The sequence below is a fragment of the Pseudorasbora parva genome, chromosome 19, assembly GCF_024679245.1.
Source record: "Pseudorasbora parva isolate DD20220531a chromosome 19, ASM2467924v1, whole genome shotgun sequence".
In the NCBI taxonomy this organism is placed as follows: Eukaryota; Metazoa; Chordata; class Actinopteri; order Cypriniformes; family Gobionidae; genus Pseudorasbora; species Pseudorasbora parva.
This window is the reverse complement of record NC_090190.1, coordinates 26,973,304-26,990,918: the sequence shown is the minus strand read 5'-3', so window position 1 is coordinate 26,990,918 and position 17,615 is coordinate 26,973,304. Positions and strand designations below refer to the sequence as shown.

The following is a 17,615-nucleotide window of genomic DNA, read 5'->3' as shown; positions in this document are numbered from 1 at the left end:
TTCGCTTTTGGGGGCAGAGCGTACCAGTATCGGGTTCTTCTTTTGGCAGCTGCACTGTGAAGCAGTTCCAGGGACTGCTGGGTCTCATGGCAGCAGCATCCAACGTGGTTCCATTCGGCATGCTATACATGAGGCCCATCCAGTGGTGGCTGGGGACCAGGTGGTTCTCCTCGAGGGGAAAAGTTTTCTGTATGATCAGGTTAACGCGCAAAAGCCTCCGTTCCCTCGTCATATGGAAAAATCCCAGGTTCCTGTCCCAAGGGCCAGTGTTAGGAGCGTCATGTTGCAGGAAGATCCTTTCAACAGATGCCTCCCTCACGGGCTGGGGCGCGGTCATGGAAAGCCGGTTTATGAGAGGTCTGTGGTGGCCCCAGCATTCTTCCTGGCACTTCAATTGCCTGGAAATGTTGGTGGTTTACAAGGCTCTGAGGAGCTTTCTCCTGAGGAGAAAGGGTTGCCTGCGGCGAAACAGACTACCAGTAACTGGATCCTCCAGGCTATAGCCACGGCTTATCGGGTGGGCAATTTGCCTTCACCCAAAGCTTTTATAAGCTGGACCTCCCGGCTATGCCGGGTGCCAGGGTGCTCGCGTCCAGAGTGTGCCTGAGGTATCAGCTTCACACCAGGACGGACGTGTTTCGGTGTGGCCTAGTGGGTATTCGTTCCCCAGTGTCGTCACTCGATGACGCAGTGCGAGTTCCCTCGATAAAGGGAACGTCTCGGGTTACGTATGTAACCCTTGTTCCCTGAGAGGGAACGAGACACTGCATCTCGTCGCCACACCTTCACGTAGAGCACTCGCTTAATCGCAAAGGCTGTCTGTTGTATGAGACGGCGCCTTCTTATAGCTTCCGCGTACGCCGTCACCTACTACGTCATGACGTAGCACCAATCGGATTGGTGGCTGATTTCATTCATACTTCAGAGCCGTCACGCCGGGGGCGTTCCCCAGAGTGTCGTCACTCGACGACGCAGTGTCTCGTTCCCTCTCAGGGAACAAGGGTTACATACATAACCCGAGATGTTTTCCCGTTTGTGTTGTTGTTAAGCTATATTAGTTTGCTTTCAATTTGAGAACTTACTAATGTGCAGATCCAGTACTTACTGACACGTCCCAAACTTTTTAACTCAAATCAGGATATAGACATATGTATAATGTGTATATTTGATCGTTCAAGAGTAACGTTAGGCTAATGAGCATAGTAATAACACATTCAATACACTCACGCGAGCGCTGACAGGCAGCAAACACACGCAGCTTGACATCAGAGTTCGGAGTTTACATCACTGTTTTTAACTATTTAGTGCAATCGTGTATATTATACTTTCATTTGGTCATTATGCAAGATGGTGAGAAAGATTCGCCTTCGCGTTTACGATCGCGGAACTGCAAGAACCGTCAGACTCAGCTGAAGAATAAAATCCGTTTTATGTGTCTGTGGGGTACGATCAGAAAGAGGCTCATGCCAATAACACGAAAGCTGATTGGCTGCGATATAAGATGCATGCTTGTCTAATTTGTAGTTGTAATAGAGCGAACAATAGTTGGTCTAGCGAAAGAAAGAACTAAAAACACCACGGAACAAACACACACACACACACAAGTGATGCGGGAGGCGATAGCGTTTCAATGAGGTAGCCTTACATGGACGTAGGAAAAATTAAAAATAAATGAATTATCACACATTCTTAATATTAGGATACAAATGACACTTATGCAGACTGTGTTCTTTCACAATATCTTGCTATCTTCTTCAGAATGTTAATTGCTGCTGGCTAGCGTGATCCAATGAGTTGGTGGGCGGGGCTACTGAATTACACGTGCTTATTATTCTGTAGAGGCGGTGTTTCGCCACTAGATGACATCAGGATGAAGCGCACGATCGTTTTCTGGGCCTGGTGTCTATAAAAGCTTTTTTTTGACTAACAAGGAAGTTTTCAGCTCTGAAACCTACAGAATAATCGTATATTACCATGACCTTTTATATATCAAAAGCTCAAGGGAAAGTCGATTTCTTAATTCATCACCCCTTTAAAGGAGAACTCTGGGGAATTTTTAAGTTAATCTTGATCGGTATACCTTTGTGAGTAGAGTCTATAGAGAAAAGAAAAAGAAAAAAAAATGGATTGGTGCTTGCAACACAGAGCTTGTTACAGTTAATGCCCAGAGCTCCCACTCAGCTAAAACGGTTATGGGGGCATAAACGTAAAAAGTGTCTTTGTGCCTCTTAACAGACACAAAATGCAATTAAAATGGCTGTCTAGCATGAACACCTTGCATGAAAACGAGATGTGTTTAGCCTCTTAGCCATTGTTTAAATTCACCTAAATAGTGTTTTAGATGGCTCGCTGTAGTCTTGCACTGAAGTCCCGTGGAAAGTCAGTTGTAGCGTCGTGTGTGTGAAGAGTGATCTCATTGCTCTGCTCATCGGCTCGTCGGTTCTCAGTATCGAACGTGTCCGAGAGAAATGGTTTTCGATTCTGTACTGCTGATCCGAAAACCGCTATACGATCGGTTACACACGCATGCTCAGTATCAGCTGCTTTTGAGTTCATCAGTTCTCTCAGCAAAACATGTCTCAGTTAAGTGAACTGTTGGAGTTACAACATACAATTCAAGATATTAGTTTATTTCTAGTTGGAGGGACTGTCACTTATGTCAGAAAAGGAGTAACTAAAGTAAATTGTGGGATCAGCGCTGATTTGAAATGCGAGTCATTTAGAATGTTTCATTCCGATTTGTTGAACTGATTCGACCAGTTCACTAAAAAGAATGATTCATTCACAAACCGGACATCACTAGAGTGATGATCGGCTCACACAGTTGGAAAAAATGGTTCGCGTTTGTGCCTTACCGAATTGTGGCAATAGAAAGCAAAAATTTGCAGCGAACACTTTCACAAGGATGACTAACTAACACAGCCAACACAGCGGGGTCAGTTGAAGAAAAATGCTATTCCGTGGTTGAAAACGGGTGCAACCACTGTGGAGGTAATGTACACTTTATTTATCCTTCCATTTGGGCACACGCGGCTTGAGGAAAGATGTGCAGTAATAAAATCACACACAACACTCCTTCCAACTGGACTATTTACCTTTTTCTGGCCACAACTGAGTTCCCATGGGACTTCAGCGTGAGACTACAGCTAGCCATCTAAAACACTATTTAGATGAATTTAAACAATGGCTTAGTGGCTAAACACATCTCGTGGTCATGTAAGTGCTCTCTTCATGTTGGACAGACAGTTTAATTGCATTTTGTGTCTGTTAAGAGGCACAAAGACACCCTTTAAATTTATGCCCCCATAAATGCCATTTTAGCTGAGTGTGAGCTCTGGGCATTAACTGTAACAACTCTGTGTTGCAAGCACCAATGGGTTTTTTTCTATAGACTTTACTCACAAAGGTATAACGATCAAGATTAGTTGATCGAGTTCTCCTTTAACACCCTGATCCAGGTCTGGGAGGTCACAGAGGATAGTATTTGTCATCTCATCAGGAGCATACCCAGATGTTGTTATGAGTGCATACAGGCACATGGGGGCCATACACACTCAACTTCATGCAAGTTGGATCAGATATTTTTTTACATTGATTTTTGGTATGATTTTGAATCCAGCCCCCAGTGTGTTGATTAATTTGGTTTTCCATTGACTGTTGTTACAAAATTTAGTTCTGAACAAATTATAGAATGTGTATATAAAGATTAATATAAATAATAAATATATTTAATTAATTGAAAAATAATATTTAATTAATTGAGATCCAATGTGTGATTTAAGAATTGCATTATTATTTTTTTGAGCAGTGTATATCATGAAAACAATAATTTTACCATATCCTTTGTCATCATAAGCCAGAAATGGTGGGATAATAATTGATCGTCTCTCCCCAACACACATTCCTAGAATGCCTTCCTCCATGCCTTTGATAAGACTGCCCCCTCCCACATATGTGTCGTATGTTGAGTTTTGAAGATGGCTGTGAAAATAATTTACAGAGATTATAAAAAACAACAGACACAATAAATTAATAATCATAATTACCTACATATAATAATACTTGCATAATACAGTGGACAATTTATCAAAATATCAAAACAAGTGGCATAGTGGAATTGTTTTTTTTGTTTTGTTTTTATAACTGTACACTTTTGATTAAAAACATTATAGAAAATGAAGATGTTTGTACAGTTTTAACAAATAAACCCTTAAGTATTCTCTTAAAAAATAAAAAAAAAATTTAAAACAGATAGCAGCAATACAGCAAAGAAGTCGGAGTAAGGTTAGTCTAAAGCCCCTCTAAAGAATTGTGGAGTGAAAGGCTGTAGCACTCGTGGGATAGTGCTTGACCGCTTGACAGGGAGGGCTCGCACAATGATCGATGGAGCAGATATGTTGCTAATGGCATTAGATAAGAGTCGAACAGGAACGCTCACTGTGATTCTCCTGTGTCAATGAAACTTTAAAAGATGCCCTAGAATGATTTGAAACAATATGTTAAATTGTTCTCTAATATCTAAATAGAGGGTATGCGGCTTATTTAAGGTCAAAATTTGTCCAGAAACAATTTTACAGGTTAATTTAAAACCCTAGAAATTGTCCCTAGGATGTAATGCTCTGTTTTTGCCTTATTTGGAAGGCTCATTAATATTAATGTGGAGTTCTTCTCTGATTGGCTGTTTCACTCCACAGCTGCTCAATGACAGCTAACACATCTATACCATCTGTCATGGCAATGAATATACAATGATATCTTTTCAACTTTGAATCACAAACTGGGTAGCACGTAAATATGTTGTTTGTACAGTAATGTTATAGTTTGACAGTAGAGTACTGATTTAAAAGTCGATTTATTTAGCCAAACAAAGTTATGTAGAAGCCACAATAGTCAGTGTCATCTTTACTACTCAACCGCTGCAAAATAATCATACTTTGGTTCTCAAAAATGTATATTCATTGAACAAATTGACTAGAAGCCTTGTCAAATGACTCATTTCAACTTAGATGGTGGAGAAGGTGACGTTAGCTACAAGAACTGAGTGAGCGATCTGTAAGCAACTAAACAGTAGTAGGAAACGTAGTTAGTTTCTGAGTTATGTTTTAATGATGAAATATAGGCTAATTTAGATTTCAGTCCGTCAAAAGGGATCGACATGCGTAACTACTGTTGTATTTTATGACAACACTGGCAGGAAATAATTTTAAACACAGAGACATTCAGATCTGCATTGCCGCTGAGCCAGAGAGGAATACTAATATAGCAGTGTCATGAGCAATCCTGTTCTCTATATAAATCAGTTATTGCTCCTCACCCCGCTTGCCAGAAGAGGGCGGAACCTTTACAGCTTGGGCCTCGAATACTTTGCCAAAAACTAAATCACCTGTTTGGTTTTGTCAATCTCACGTGACATTGCAGTTCTTCGTCATCATGAACATTTATTATCTGTATGCATTTTAAAGCCACATATATTGTTTTCTGAGACACCTTTTGGACTGCCGGTTTGCAGAGGAGATTCCTCTGAGACTAAATATTTTGTCAGAGAGGAAGAGCATGGGACATGATGGGCACTTAGGGCAGGGTCAAATGATGGAAAACCGTTGAGAAACTGATTAAACACTCTAAATAATGCTGGGTTGTTTTTTGACACAAAATGCTGAGTTGAGACGGTTGGGTAATTTTTGTTGGTTTATTTGATCACATTTTAAACACCATTGGGTAGTTTCAAACTTCCAGTTGTTGAGTTAAACCTGCTGGGTCGCAATGCTTGGTTGATTCAACCCAGCGTTTGGTTGTTTCACTTGCTTCCCACCTTGATGTTTAAATTTGCTCACAAACTGTCATTTTAAAAGGACAAAGCAAGAGACAAAGCCACTGGTTGCAGATGTTTTAAGATAAATTCATATAATGTTTTCATTAATAACCATTTTAATTAGCATAATTATAATTTTTTCTTCTTCGTGGCAACAATTCTTAAGCTTACATGACGGTAACTATAGAGGACAAAAGTTACACCATAGAATCCGATGCCATGTAACGTTACCGACTCACATAGTCATGTAAGTTTAGGTATGTGAGAAAATAGATTAATACAGTTTGTGATTATTTATTTATTAACCATGGTTTTATGTAGGGATGTCACAAGTACCGGTACTTCAGTACCAAGTCCATACTGAAATTTTTTAAATGTGACAATAGCCTAACAGCATTTCTATAGTAGCCTATCGACTCCCAAGTATATTTGATCCCCACGGCTGAATTCAGTCGCCGTCCGTCTGTGGTCCTAAGTGTACTTGCGTGCATGTGGTTGCCAGATTGGATATGTTTAGGTAAAACACCGGATAGTATACTGCCGTGCAAAGGCAAAAGGCCGTAACTTCGTTTTTGGTCGAAAATGAGTTATTGACATTTTTGGGACTTTCAAGACCTCCTTTATCATGTGGATAAATATCGTTAGTCAATTATGTTGTTTTTTCGAGAAAATTATGGATTGTCTGAACAGTAACTTCCAAAAGCCCAGGAGAAACCAAGGCAGAACACCGTAACAGCAGTTACCGCTCTTTGCCTTGGTTTTAGAACACTCAAACTGAGTTAAGGTACTCTGCCTTTGTTTAGCCATGCGTCTAAATCATGGTCTAAATTAAGTTACGGTACCGACATGCAGTTATGGTGTCCCGCCTTTGTTTCACTGTCTATTAAAGTTTGCCGCGTTAAAGTTACGGTGTAGCCTGTGTACTGTCATACATGTTTTCATAATGCAGAATATTCTCTCAGCGCGCTGTCAGGCAGTCTGGGGCTGCCCACTGCACGAGTGTGTGTAGGCTACTCGAATGCAGTGACAGCGTGCGATCACGCATACAATCAGTAGGCTAGTAACAGTTCGCAATTATATCCATATATCCTACCTTTTTTTTCTTGTAAACCCGATAAAATCCATGGCAATGAACGTCATCGGAGATGTTTAATCCACAAGCGTTCTGAGAATTATTCCTACTTGTCGTTCACATCAGTCTAAAAGTTGTCCTTTTAGGCTAGGCGATTTTCATTCAAAGATGTAAAAGTATAAGCTATGTAGCCTATTGTATCTTTTTTTACTAGATAAAAACATTAAAAACATATTGCAATAAATAATTACTCTGTTTAGCCTATGAATGGGCAATCCGATCCAGTCAGCGCTGTCATTAGAGCGTGATAGCCAAACTTAACCCTTGATTAACCAGCGGCACTGTTTGCTATTTATCTTATTCCAATCCCATGCATTTTTACAAGATTTTTTATTTGTTCTATTTTTTATATCTTTGCATTATATATGCAAATGTTTACTCATTAGAAATAATCTTATCTTGTTCATATAATTCAGTGTCACCTATCAACCTGTAAGTTTTGCTGCACAGCAATGAAGATTCTCTTTACTAGAGGTATTGTGTCCTTAATAATAATAAGATAAGGCTATAATTAATTGTAAATCATCCAAAATAAATGCCATTATCATTAGATTTTATAAAGGTGTTACTATATTGATTTTGCAAATGGTGATCAGCAACCAAATATTGATAATATGGAAGTTACTGCCTTTTGCCTTGGCATGACTCCACATTTTTTGCAGACAATACAAAGGCAGTGCGCCGTAACTTCAAAATAGGGGTCAAAAGTCAAGTTTGAGTAAAAAAAAAGTGTATGTAGATAATTGTCATTACTAAAACATCTAAATGCCAGATTTCCGGTGTCCTACCAATAACTAATTTGGCTGGACAACAAAAAATCTTTAAAGTCATTTTTCTCAGTTCCACACTCCAGTGAGTTAAGGTCTTTGTAGGGCAGCATACGGGTTTTCAAAGAAAAGCTGTTTGGGGGATTTAATTACTGAAATCTGGCAACCGCAAAAAATGCGAGCTATTTCTCGTGTGCGGATGATCTGAAAACACCCCCCAAAAAAACAAGTAAGCTGCATTTGATCAATCTCCATTTGAGATGTTCTGCTTAAAGCGTCATTCAGTCGGCCTGTGTTCTGTCAGGACGGTCAGGACTCACGAGCTGAACAGCTGAACTGCTGAACTGCTTTCCTGTGAGCTGCTGAAATAAGCCAAACAGAGCAGAGCTCAACATTAATATTCATGACTCTTCCAAATAAGGCAAAAACAGACCATTACATCCTAGGGACAATTTATAGGGTTGTAAATGAGCCTATAAAACTGTATCTGGACAATGTTTGCCCTTCAATAAGCCAAATGCCCTCTATGTAGATATCAGAGAACAATTTAACATATTGTTTCAAATCATTCTAGGGCACCTTTAAATTTTTCGGTTTTCTCAACAGCCCAGCCTGCTGGGTTAAAATGCCACTGGGTTAATATAACCCAGCATGTGTTCTGTCCAATATTTACCCAGCACTTATTTACCAAGAGTTGCCAATTGGGTTGTTTTTAACCCAGCCATTTTTAGAGAGTAAGCTTCCTCTGGAGTTGATTGGCTAAATTACCTAAACATGCTTCTCCCAAACTTTGTTAAAATCTACAAAAGGAAAATGTTTTTGTTAATGTAATAAAATGATGTGAATGATTATTCAGAAAAACACCTGTGTGAATTTGAGGCTGACTGACTAGATACATCAGTGACAAAATACCTTGAGACCAGTAGGTCAAGAATAATTGAAAAGGCCCAGAAAAGCTCTAGCATAATTTGCTTGTTTGCAGATGCCACTTGGTTTGATATTTTGTATCTAATGCTATGAAATTCAGACAAAGTACTTCATGCACATACTGCAATAGCCCTCATTGTTCTCCATCACCCTCCCTCCACCCCACCCCCCCAATTTCAGATTTGTTATTTTGGCCTACCTGGACTCAAACACATTTCCCACTAACAAAGATCCATTGTAATGATAACGGACAAAGTCAGTGGGCATCACTGTCCGCTTGCACTTCTGCTGTCTGTTAAGCATACGAATTTGAACTTTGTCCTCTTCATTCCACAAATCCAGCAAAAGCACATCAAACACCAATGTTGTGTCAGGTGGGATAACTGAACCTAAAGACAAACACCAGTGTTAAGCAAGTGGAGATAACAGAACATAGAGAGTAGTGCTGCATTAATAATCGCAATTAACCTGAAACCGCACTTAAAATGAGTTGGCTTAGTGCAAATATGAAATCACAAAGGCTGCAATATTTTTTGTTTATTTTTTATGCACAGCTTTTCAGTGAAGGCTCTGTGATCAGTAGTTAATGCTGATACATCTGAAAGCACTGCAAGATAGTCACATATACATGCATTTGAAAATACAACATGTATCAAACATCTTTCCAAATATGAGAAGCATTTATGAACCTCCTGTCCAGCAAAAGACAACATTTAATAACTTTTTTACTCCAAACTCACTTAATAGCATCAGCTGAGAGTTCGAAAACATCTTCTGAGATCATGTCCCTTACAAAAAAGTTTATTCAAGTTTTCTATTAGTATTATTTTTTTCACAGTAAAATTAATAGTATACTTTCAGTCTACTTATTATATACTTCTCAGAAATATACTTATTCCAGTATACTTGACTTATACTGACAGAAAAGACCAAGTATATTTAGCCTATACTTGTACTCAAGCTTTTGTAGTATACTTGACTTCTAATTGTGTTTGAGTAGCCTGTTAAATATACCTTTTTAACATAATTTTTCATTCTTATGAAACGTATATTGTTTGAAAATATTGATTAGAATGTTGATAGAAAACAGATATGTTGCTAATTCTGCATAATTTTTGCATTCAAAAAATGCCCTTATTTTTATTTATTTTTAATTTCAGTCAGAATATCTAAAAATTCTTAAATCAAGATGCATTTACTAGCTAAGTAAAATGACATGAAATATTTGTTTTTGTTGTCTGGGAAAAAACAGTTGTGTCTTTTAAATAAAGACTATGGATTATTACTGTGTTTTACGTGCTTTTACTCAAAGATCTTGAACAACATTACAGGCATTACATCTAGATGTTATTATTCTTCCTGGTTCTCCCACTCCCTCTAGTGGCATCAAATCGCCAGAGCCAGCCTATAGTTAAACAGCAATAATCCCACATCTCCCCTTTCTAGAGAACAAAGGGTAGACTAGGGTAAAGTTCTGCCCCTTTTGCTGGAAGATCTGGTCCTATCTAACTCCTTGAACAAACAGGTAGTTTCACCCTTGGTGCATGCATATTGAACATTCTTCCTTAATTATTTAAATTCCACAATTCACAGATTTAGTCTTACTGGTTTCACTATTTGCCTCCCATACTTGGTTCTAGGAGTGCATGTTAAATCCGGAATGTCCTGAATTTCTGATTTCTGAGTTATAGGAAATCAGAATTCTCCACCAAAAGCTAATCTGATTGGGCTGTGAATCTTTGGGTAGGCAGTGAATCGATTCGATTCACGATTCATAAATTTTCGATTCAATTCAAGAATGATTTTTGGCAATTCAGAACGATTCGATTCGAGACTATTCACATTAAAATTCGATACGATTCGATTATGCATTTTCTTATATGCATTCATAGGATTATTAAAATGCTTCTCCTAATGTGTCTTAGTCAGTGTGTGAATTACACAGTAGCCTTCAGATGTCAGAGAGTGGGCAACAAACCCAGTAACACTTTACAATAAGGTTTATTAGTTAACATGAACTAATAATGAACTGCACTTATAAAGCATTTATTTAGCTTTATTATTTCACCATTTAATGTATTATTAAAATCTTGGTGACATTAGTTAATGCACATATGAACTAACATGAACAGCTGGATTTGTATTAACTATGTTAACAAAGATGAACTAATGCTGAACAGGTGTTGATCATGGTTAGTTCATGTTAACTAATGCATTAACTAATGAAACATTGTAGTGTTACCAAAACAAACAAACAAACAAAAAAAAAAAACAGTTACACTTTACAATTTTTTTGTTTCATTTCCATTATTTAATGTATTCATTAAAAGGCATTTGTAGAAATTTACATAAGCCAAAATTTAAAAAGGCTTTGAAAGTATTGTTAGTTAATGCTAACTATTGTGTATGATAGTGTTAATGGCTACACAACCTTTAAGTGTTCCAGGCATTAAACATGCAATGCTTCCATGGAGAAGAAATATCAGGCACTTTTCCAGCTACTCCTAAACTAACTTTTCTTCAGGGAATAGAAAGAAAAGCCTTATTTGTTCTCTTTATTCTGAACATTTTCCTAATGATGATTCTGAAAGTAAACGCAGTGTCAACTGTTGCTATTGTAGGCTATCGGACGCAACTTTAATGCACCTCTGATTGATAGATAAACTGCACGCTCTTATTTCAATGTTGGTAATGTTGTAGTTACTTTAGCTGTTTCCTTCGTATATTCAGTTAAACGACATTAAGTTACATTTAATGTATTATTCATCAGAACTGTGCATATGCATTTTAGACACTTACAACAGTGTTTGCTCCGTCCATGCATTAAATGTGCATCCTTGAATAAGCGGGGTTGTATTTCAAATGCTCAGGAATGACCCATTTCCCTAAAACTTAAGTATTTCATTTTATATAAACGAGCTACGGACGGAGCGCAAGCAATCCAGTGAAGGCGGCAAAGAGCACAAGCTTGCTGTGAAGGAGATGACGCAGCTGTCGCAACACAACGTCTCTATTAATTCACGCATGTAGTAGATATAATCAAATGTTTATTTTAAAGCACCGAATCATTATTTAAATCGCGATTCATTTGATTCTTAGCATTTAAAATCGAGTATCGGCCGAAATTAATGATTCACGATTCAAAATAAATGTTGCAAGGTCAGGATTTGTAATCGATGCATCGAGAAAACGAGTGAATCGTTACAGCCCTATAATCTGATGTTTCGCTTTTGTCCCCTCTAGCTTCTGCTTTCATTGCTACCAGATGGTGACAGTTACGTCTCACAGTCTCTTGCTGAGTGTTAACAAGGTAAGACCTTGGAGCAGAGTGACTGGCAACGATTGTTCCTGAATCCTTAGCATCAGATACCCAGACTTGATATCCTAGCTGCAGTATGCTGAGTTTTCTGGCTCTGTGACTCCTGTTGAAAAACCCTGCATTTGCATCCCTCCTTTACTTCCCTTTTGAAAAAAACAACCTCTGTATCAGGGAGTACTGGGTTCAGCAACGATGGTAGTGTAGGCACAGTTGTCCAGAGTCTCCTACCCATAGGAAGTTGAGCAGGACTGTACCCATTCTGCAAGCGATTAACTCTATAAGCTAACAGAGCAAGATACGGATCGTTGTCTTTCTTGAGAAGAACCTTCACCGTCTTGACTGCACGTTCGGCCTCACCATTACTTTGGGGAAATCTTGGACTAATAGTTATATAAACAAATTCATATGAAGCAGGAAAGGATGCAAATGATCGCCTAGAGAATTGTGGCCCATTGTCTGTAACCAGTAATTCTGGAACTCCATGACGCATGAATACGGACTTCATGTGAACAATGACGTCGGTAGACCTGCTAGGTGATAACAGCCACCTCCACATATCTGGAGTAGTAGTCTACCACAAGCAGGTATATCTTTTTTCCCCAACATGAACAAATCTGTACCTAGCCTCTGCCATTGCCTGTCAGGAAATTGAGTGGGCATTAGAGGTTATTTTGGGTTTTGTCTTTCTTTAAGGCATCTCCTGTATTTGAGCAATGATTTCCTTCAGCTGATGATTTAAACCCTTGGCCACCATACTGACTGTATTGCCCACTCTCTGCATTTCACAAGTCCTAAATGACCCTCGTGGAATTTGTTTAGAATGCTGCTTCTCAAGGCAGCTGGAATGACCAGCCTCGTGTGTCTAAGCAACCGACCATCTTGCACAGTTAAGATAGCACGCTCAATATCATTTTAGTATCACCTCACTCTTGCTACACTCTGTCCACCCTTCCATGCACAGCTTCATCACACTGGAACAGACAGTCACTCTTTAATTCCTCTCTCAGCTGTCCCAGGTACGTTGTACTTGCTAGTAAATTTCCCAAGACTGAATCTACATAAATGTTTGTGTCCTCCCAAAACTCTCTTTTTTCTTGTGATTCTCATGACAGTGTCAGCTACCAACAGACTCTTTCCTGGCATGTGAACAATGGAGTAAGAGTACCCCATCAACCACATTTTAATCCTCTGGATCCGAGGGAGAAGTGCATCCAGAGCTTGCGCTCCGAAGAGACTCAGTAATGGCTTGTGATTGTGTCTCCATTTCAAAGTCCTTGCCAATGAGAAAGTCTCTGAACCTTTCACATGCCGATGTAAGACCCAACGCCTCTTTTTCCACTTGTGACACAGGACAGCCCCTAGTCCATAGGACGAAGCATCCGCAGAAACTTTGGAAGCTCTGTTCATGTCATAAAGCACTAAAACATGTGGAGACGACAATGCATCTCTCAGAGTTTGAAGAGCTTTGGCCTGTTCTTTGCCCCAGACCAACAGTTATTTTTCGACAGCAGGTCACAAAGAGCGTTATCCTTGTCTGATAGTTGGGAAATGAACCTCCCAAGCTGATTTACCTCCTCAATTCGCTCACAATATTGGAGGGCTCAGTCATGTTTCGGATAGCTACAGTTTTCATTGGGTCTGGACTAATTCCTTCTGCAGAAATTATATGACCTAAGAAATGCCCTTTCTGCTTCAACAACTCACACTTCTCAACATTGAGAGTGATGCCTGCCTTTTGCATTTTCTCTACACCTGCATGCAGTCGAGAGTCATGTTCCTCCTCTGTTCTCCCCCACATCAGAAAATCATTGATATGACACACTGTGCCTTCCAGCTCATCCATGACCTCTGTAGACATTCTATTCTGGAAGTGTTGAAAAAGTTGAAAAAATAACATCCAAACGGGGTTATGAACACTGTGTACCGTGCTGACTCCTCTGCCAATGGAATCTGCCAGAATCCATATTGGCATCCAGCTTACTGAAAATTTGGGCACCAGCCAACATTCCAAGCATCTGTTCGACTGATGACAGGATGTATTTCTTTCGACGAAAGGACTCATTCAGCTTGCAGAGGTCTACACATATTCAGACAGCACCCGACTTCTTCGGGACCACAACCATCCCGGCACACCAGTCAGTTGGTTCCTCCACTCTACTAATCACTCCCAACATCTCCATTCGGAACAGATCCTTTTTAACTTTCTTCATTAAAAGGTAGCGGGATTCATCTAGGGGTTTTAAGTGAGAATGGAGTGGCTCCTGGTTTCAGACTCATCACATACGATTGTTGTACTTCTCCCAGACCACTACACATTTTGGGTAGCTCAGTTTTGGTGTTTTAATGTTGACACTATTTAATCGTAATTCTGATTACATACACGTTGTCCTCTGACTGTTTCCCACCTCTGTTTAACAGAAGCCTGGCAACTCCCACTACATCCAAAGGAACTTGCCCTGGACCAAGCAATGGCCTCGACACATTCCCCAGGGCAGGTACCTTCTCTTTAAAAATGTCTTTGAACATTTCTGCTGAATTTACAGTGACATCAACCCCGTATCGATTTTGAACAACACTTGATTGTGGCCAGTGTCTAAGTCTACAATCCATGTTGTACAAGCCAGGTCCTTTGATGCTGCCCAAGAATATGGGGTCATCCTCAAGGTGGAGATCCACTTGTCCATGCAACACTTCTGTTGCACCAAGCCGGACTCCACTTTATTCCTATGGGTGACGTCAAGCGACTTTAACACGCCGCATAGCATTCCAGGAAGGCAGCGCTGCATTTGAACCGATTTGAATGCACAAATGACGGGAAGCGTCACAACATCACGCTTCAGTCGTGTCGCAAAAGTGGATCTCCACAGTCTCACAAAGAATGTTCATAAATAACATTTCTCTTTCTCATGAAGTGTGCCTTAAAGCCTGCTTTTAATGCACTATACTTTGTTTTATCCGCGTCTCCCAGCGGTAATCTCCGTAGAATATCATCAGCATCATCCCCCATGCAGTAAAATAAAGTATTTACCAGGTTTTCATCAGAGTTGCTCGTCAATCAAAACCATTCGTATCTATGGATCCATTTCGGCCATTCCTGTGGTTTAAAAAAGTCAGATGGCTCGTGCGGCCGTATGCTGAAGGTAGTACTTGGTAGCACTTGGACGCCCACTTGCGTCAACCTCGCCATCCACGATCCGATGCGGGTTAGCAGGTAAAACATATTAAAAGTTATAAATGTTTCCATCCAACGTTGAACTTTCAAATGTGCCAGAAACGCATGCTCTATTTTTTCCAAACAGTTTGGATCCTCCTTCGCTGCACATTTCACCTGTTGATTGCCCAGGTCGCCGTCTTCTCCACTCCACTATACAGCACAAAATACCTTGCTCAAGAAAACCTCTCTCTCCATCTAGATCATCATGGGGCTCAGCCGATCCTTGCAGTGATGCATTGAGGCCTTTATCATCATCAACATCATCATCCTCTTTAGCACAAGACCTTCCATCCCTCCTGGTGAAAATGGTTTGTCAACGCGCTCAGGCAAGCGTTATCCAACGTGGGTATTCATTTCTTCAGGAATTCAAAAGTGCAACTTCACAGTCTGCTTGCGCACTCTCAACAAAACTCTCAGCATCCTCTCAGCACCAGGCAAGCTTCAACTCATTAGGTGTGTTCGACATCGGCTGCGGCTGGATGCATGCGATCGGCGAGAGTAGCCGAGTGAAGGCGGGAGGAGCTGCAAACGGAGACTTGAAGTCGGACACTTTTTACCTCCCGCAGTGACCCTTGCGCAGTGTTTGCAAACTTTAATCACAGCTGAAGTTAAATAAATGCAATAATTATCAAATACACAGATGTTTCAAATGACATTTTCGTTCAATACTTTATGTACTGCTTAATAAAGCATCTTTTTGGACAAGATTAAAGTTCAACATATAAACCTATACTATCAATGAAGTGTTGTCAATGGTTTTTATCAGTTTTAGTTTGATAAACATGACAATATAACATGAAGAGAGGTTTTACTGTTATAAATAAATAATTTGTGAGTATTAGTGTAACATAAGGTTTTAGAATAAACACGAAACACACGTGATCGCTGTCATGTGGTGAATCTGGCCAATCGTGGATCAGCTGTCATCATCAGAGCTCTTGCATCCTGCTGCAGTCCCTCTTGAGAATCTGCAGCGGCTGCATCAGCTGGCTCCTCTCGAAACGCTCTCGCGGTACTTTGTTGACAAACGTCACAGTCACGTGCTGTCAGCGCTGTCTCAAGTCGGGCAAAATTTCTAACTGGCATGCACTGCTTCAAGTCTGCCGCCGATTAATCTGCGCATCGCTGGGTGAAGTCATACAAGCCTATACAATTCGCCTCCAAACCCCCTCCGTTTCAGACCACACCACAGCTGCCAAAGCTTCCTTGTCCACCTCTCACTCCGGCCAGCAGTCTATCACGGTCCGCAGACATTAGTTGCGGCTGCTCGCAATACAGTTCCCGACAAGTCTTGTCGCTTATCTATTTTGTAGAAATACCTGATATTAACCTGACTTTTAATTAATCAATTGGTATTAGAAATAGCTCATATAAAAAGCTAAAACCCTCCCAAATGATGTTTAATGCACTGAAATAAATAATTTTCACAGAAGAAATATTTATCATTTAATCAAGACAGAAAGGTCAAATTTTGGCAAGACAAAAGTTTTGTCCCCTATACAGAAATTGAACAAATTTACTGCAAATACAAAAATATGTCAGCAAATTAAGTTGTGGCGCTGTGAGATCCAAATTTAATATCTTGTATGACTTCCATGAGCTTGAAGGACTGCATCCATGCGGTTTGGCAAGGATGCATACAATTTATTGATGAAGTCATCTGGAATAGCTAAGAAAGCAGTCTTGCATGCCTCCCAGAGTTCACCAATATTCTTTGGTTTCGTCTTCCATGCATCCTCTGTCATCCTACCCCACATATGCTCAATGATGTTCATGTCTGGTGACTGGGCTGGCCAATCCTGGAGCATCTTGATCTTCTTCGTCTGAGGAACTTTGATGTGGAGATGGAAGTATGCGATGGAGCACCGTCCTGCTGCAGAATTTGGCCTCTTTTATGGTTGGGAACATAGACCGTAAAAAAATATGGACGACTCGACATCATCCGTTTCCGCTTGGCAGATTTGAAGCTTTCAGGCGGCCTTGCACGGCGCTGACATCTTGGGACCGAGTCTGCGCAGTAGCGATTTCGGGACTGGAGTTGCGCAGTAGAGCGCAGGAAGTAGAGCAGGAAGTACAGCCGCGATATCAAAAGCCCGCCCACACTCTCGCAGATGCAGAACAATTAATTATGTTGGTGTGAAATAAACAGTTATGGAAATGTAGAAATTAAAGCTAAAGCTCTAATCTGCTCCCAAAAATTTCGAAAAAAGTCCGTTAGTGCCTCAGTGACAACTTCACTCAGAGAAGCCGTCAGTCTCAGCTGTCAATCATGACGTCACACCCCCCGTTTTTATAGCATCAAATAACTAGCTTAAAGTAAACTTATTTTTAAAACGAACACCTGAAATGAAATCATCGTGATGATAACTGCCTTCAGTGACATAAACTAACTTTGGGGGAAAATTTTTGAAGTGTAATTTTATTATTTAGTTTGCCTCGCGTCC

The 17,615-nt window shown here is 40.1% G+C and overlaps 1 protein-coding gene across 2 annotated transcripts in view; it reads right to left on the bottom strand.

The window, feature by feature from the left end:
- The window catches only part of fkbp10a (FKBP prolyl isomerase 10a), a 201,174-nt gene that overhangs the window by 128,880 nt on the left and 54,679 nt on the right, over positions 1-17,615 (bottom strand). For both annotated transcript variants that reach the window (XM_067425761.1, XM_067425762.1), the window contains 2 exons: positions 8,838-9,027; positions 3,836-3,981 (listed from right to left, as the gene is read on the bottom strand). In XM_067425761.1, the coding sequence (XP_067281862.1) occupies positions 3,836-3,981; positions 8,838-9,027 (336 nt within the window). The remainder of the gene's footprint in view (positions 1-3,835; positions 3,982-8,837; positions 9,028-17,615) is intronic.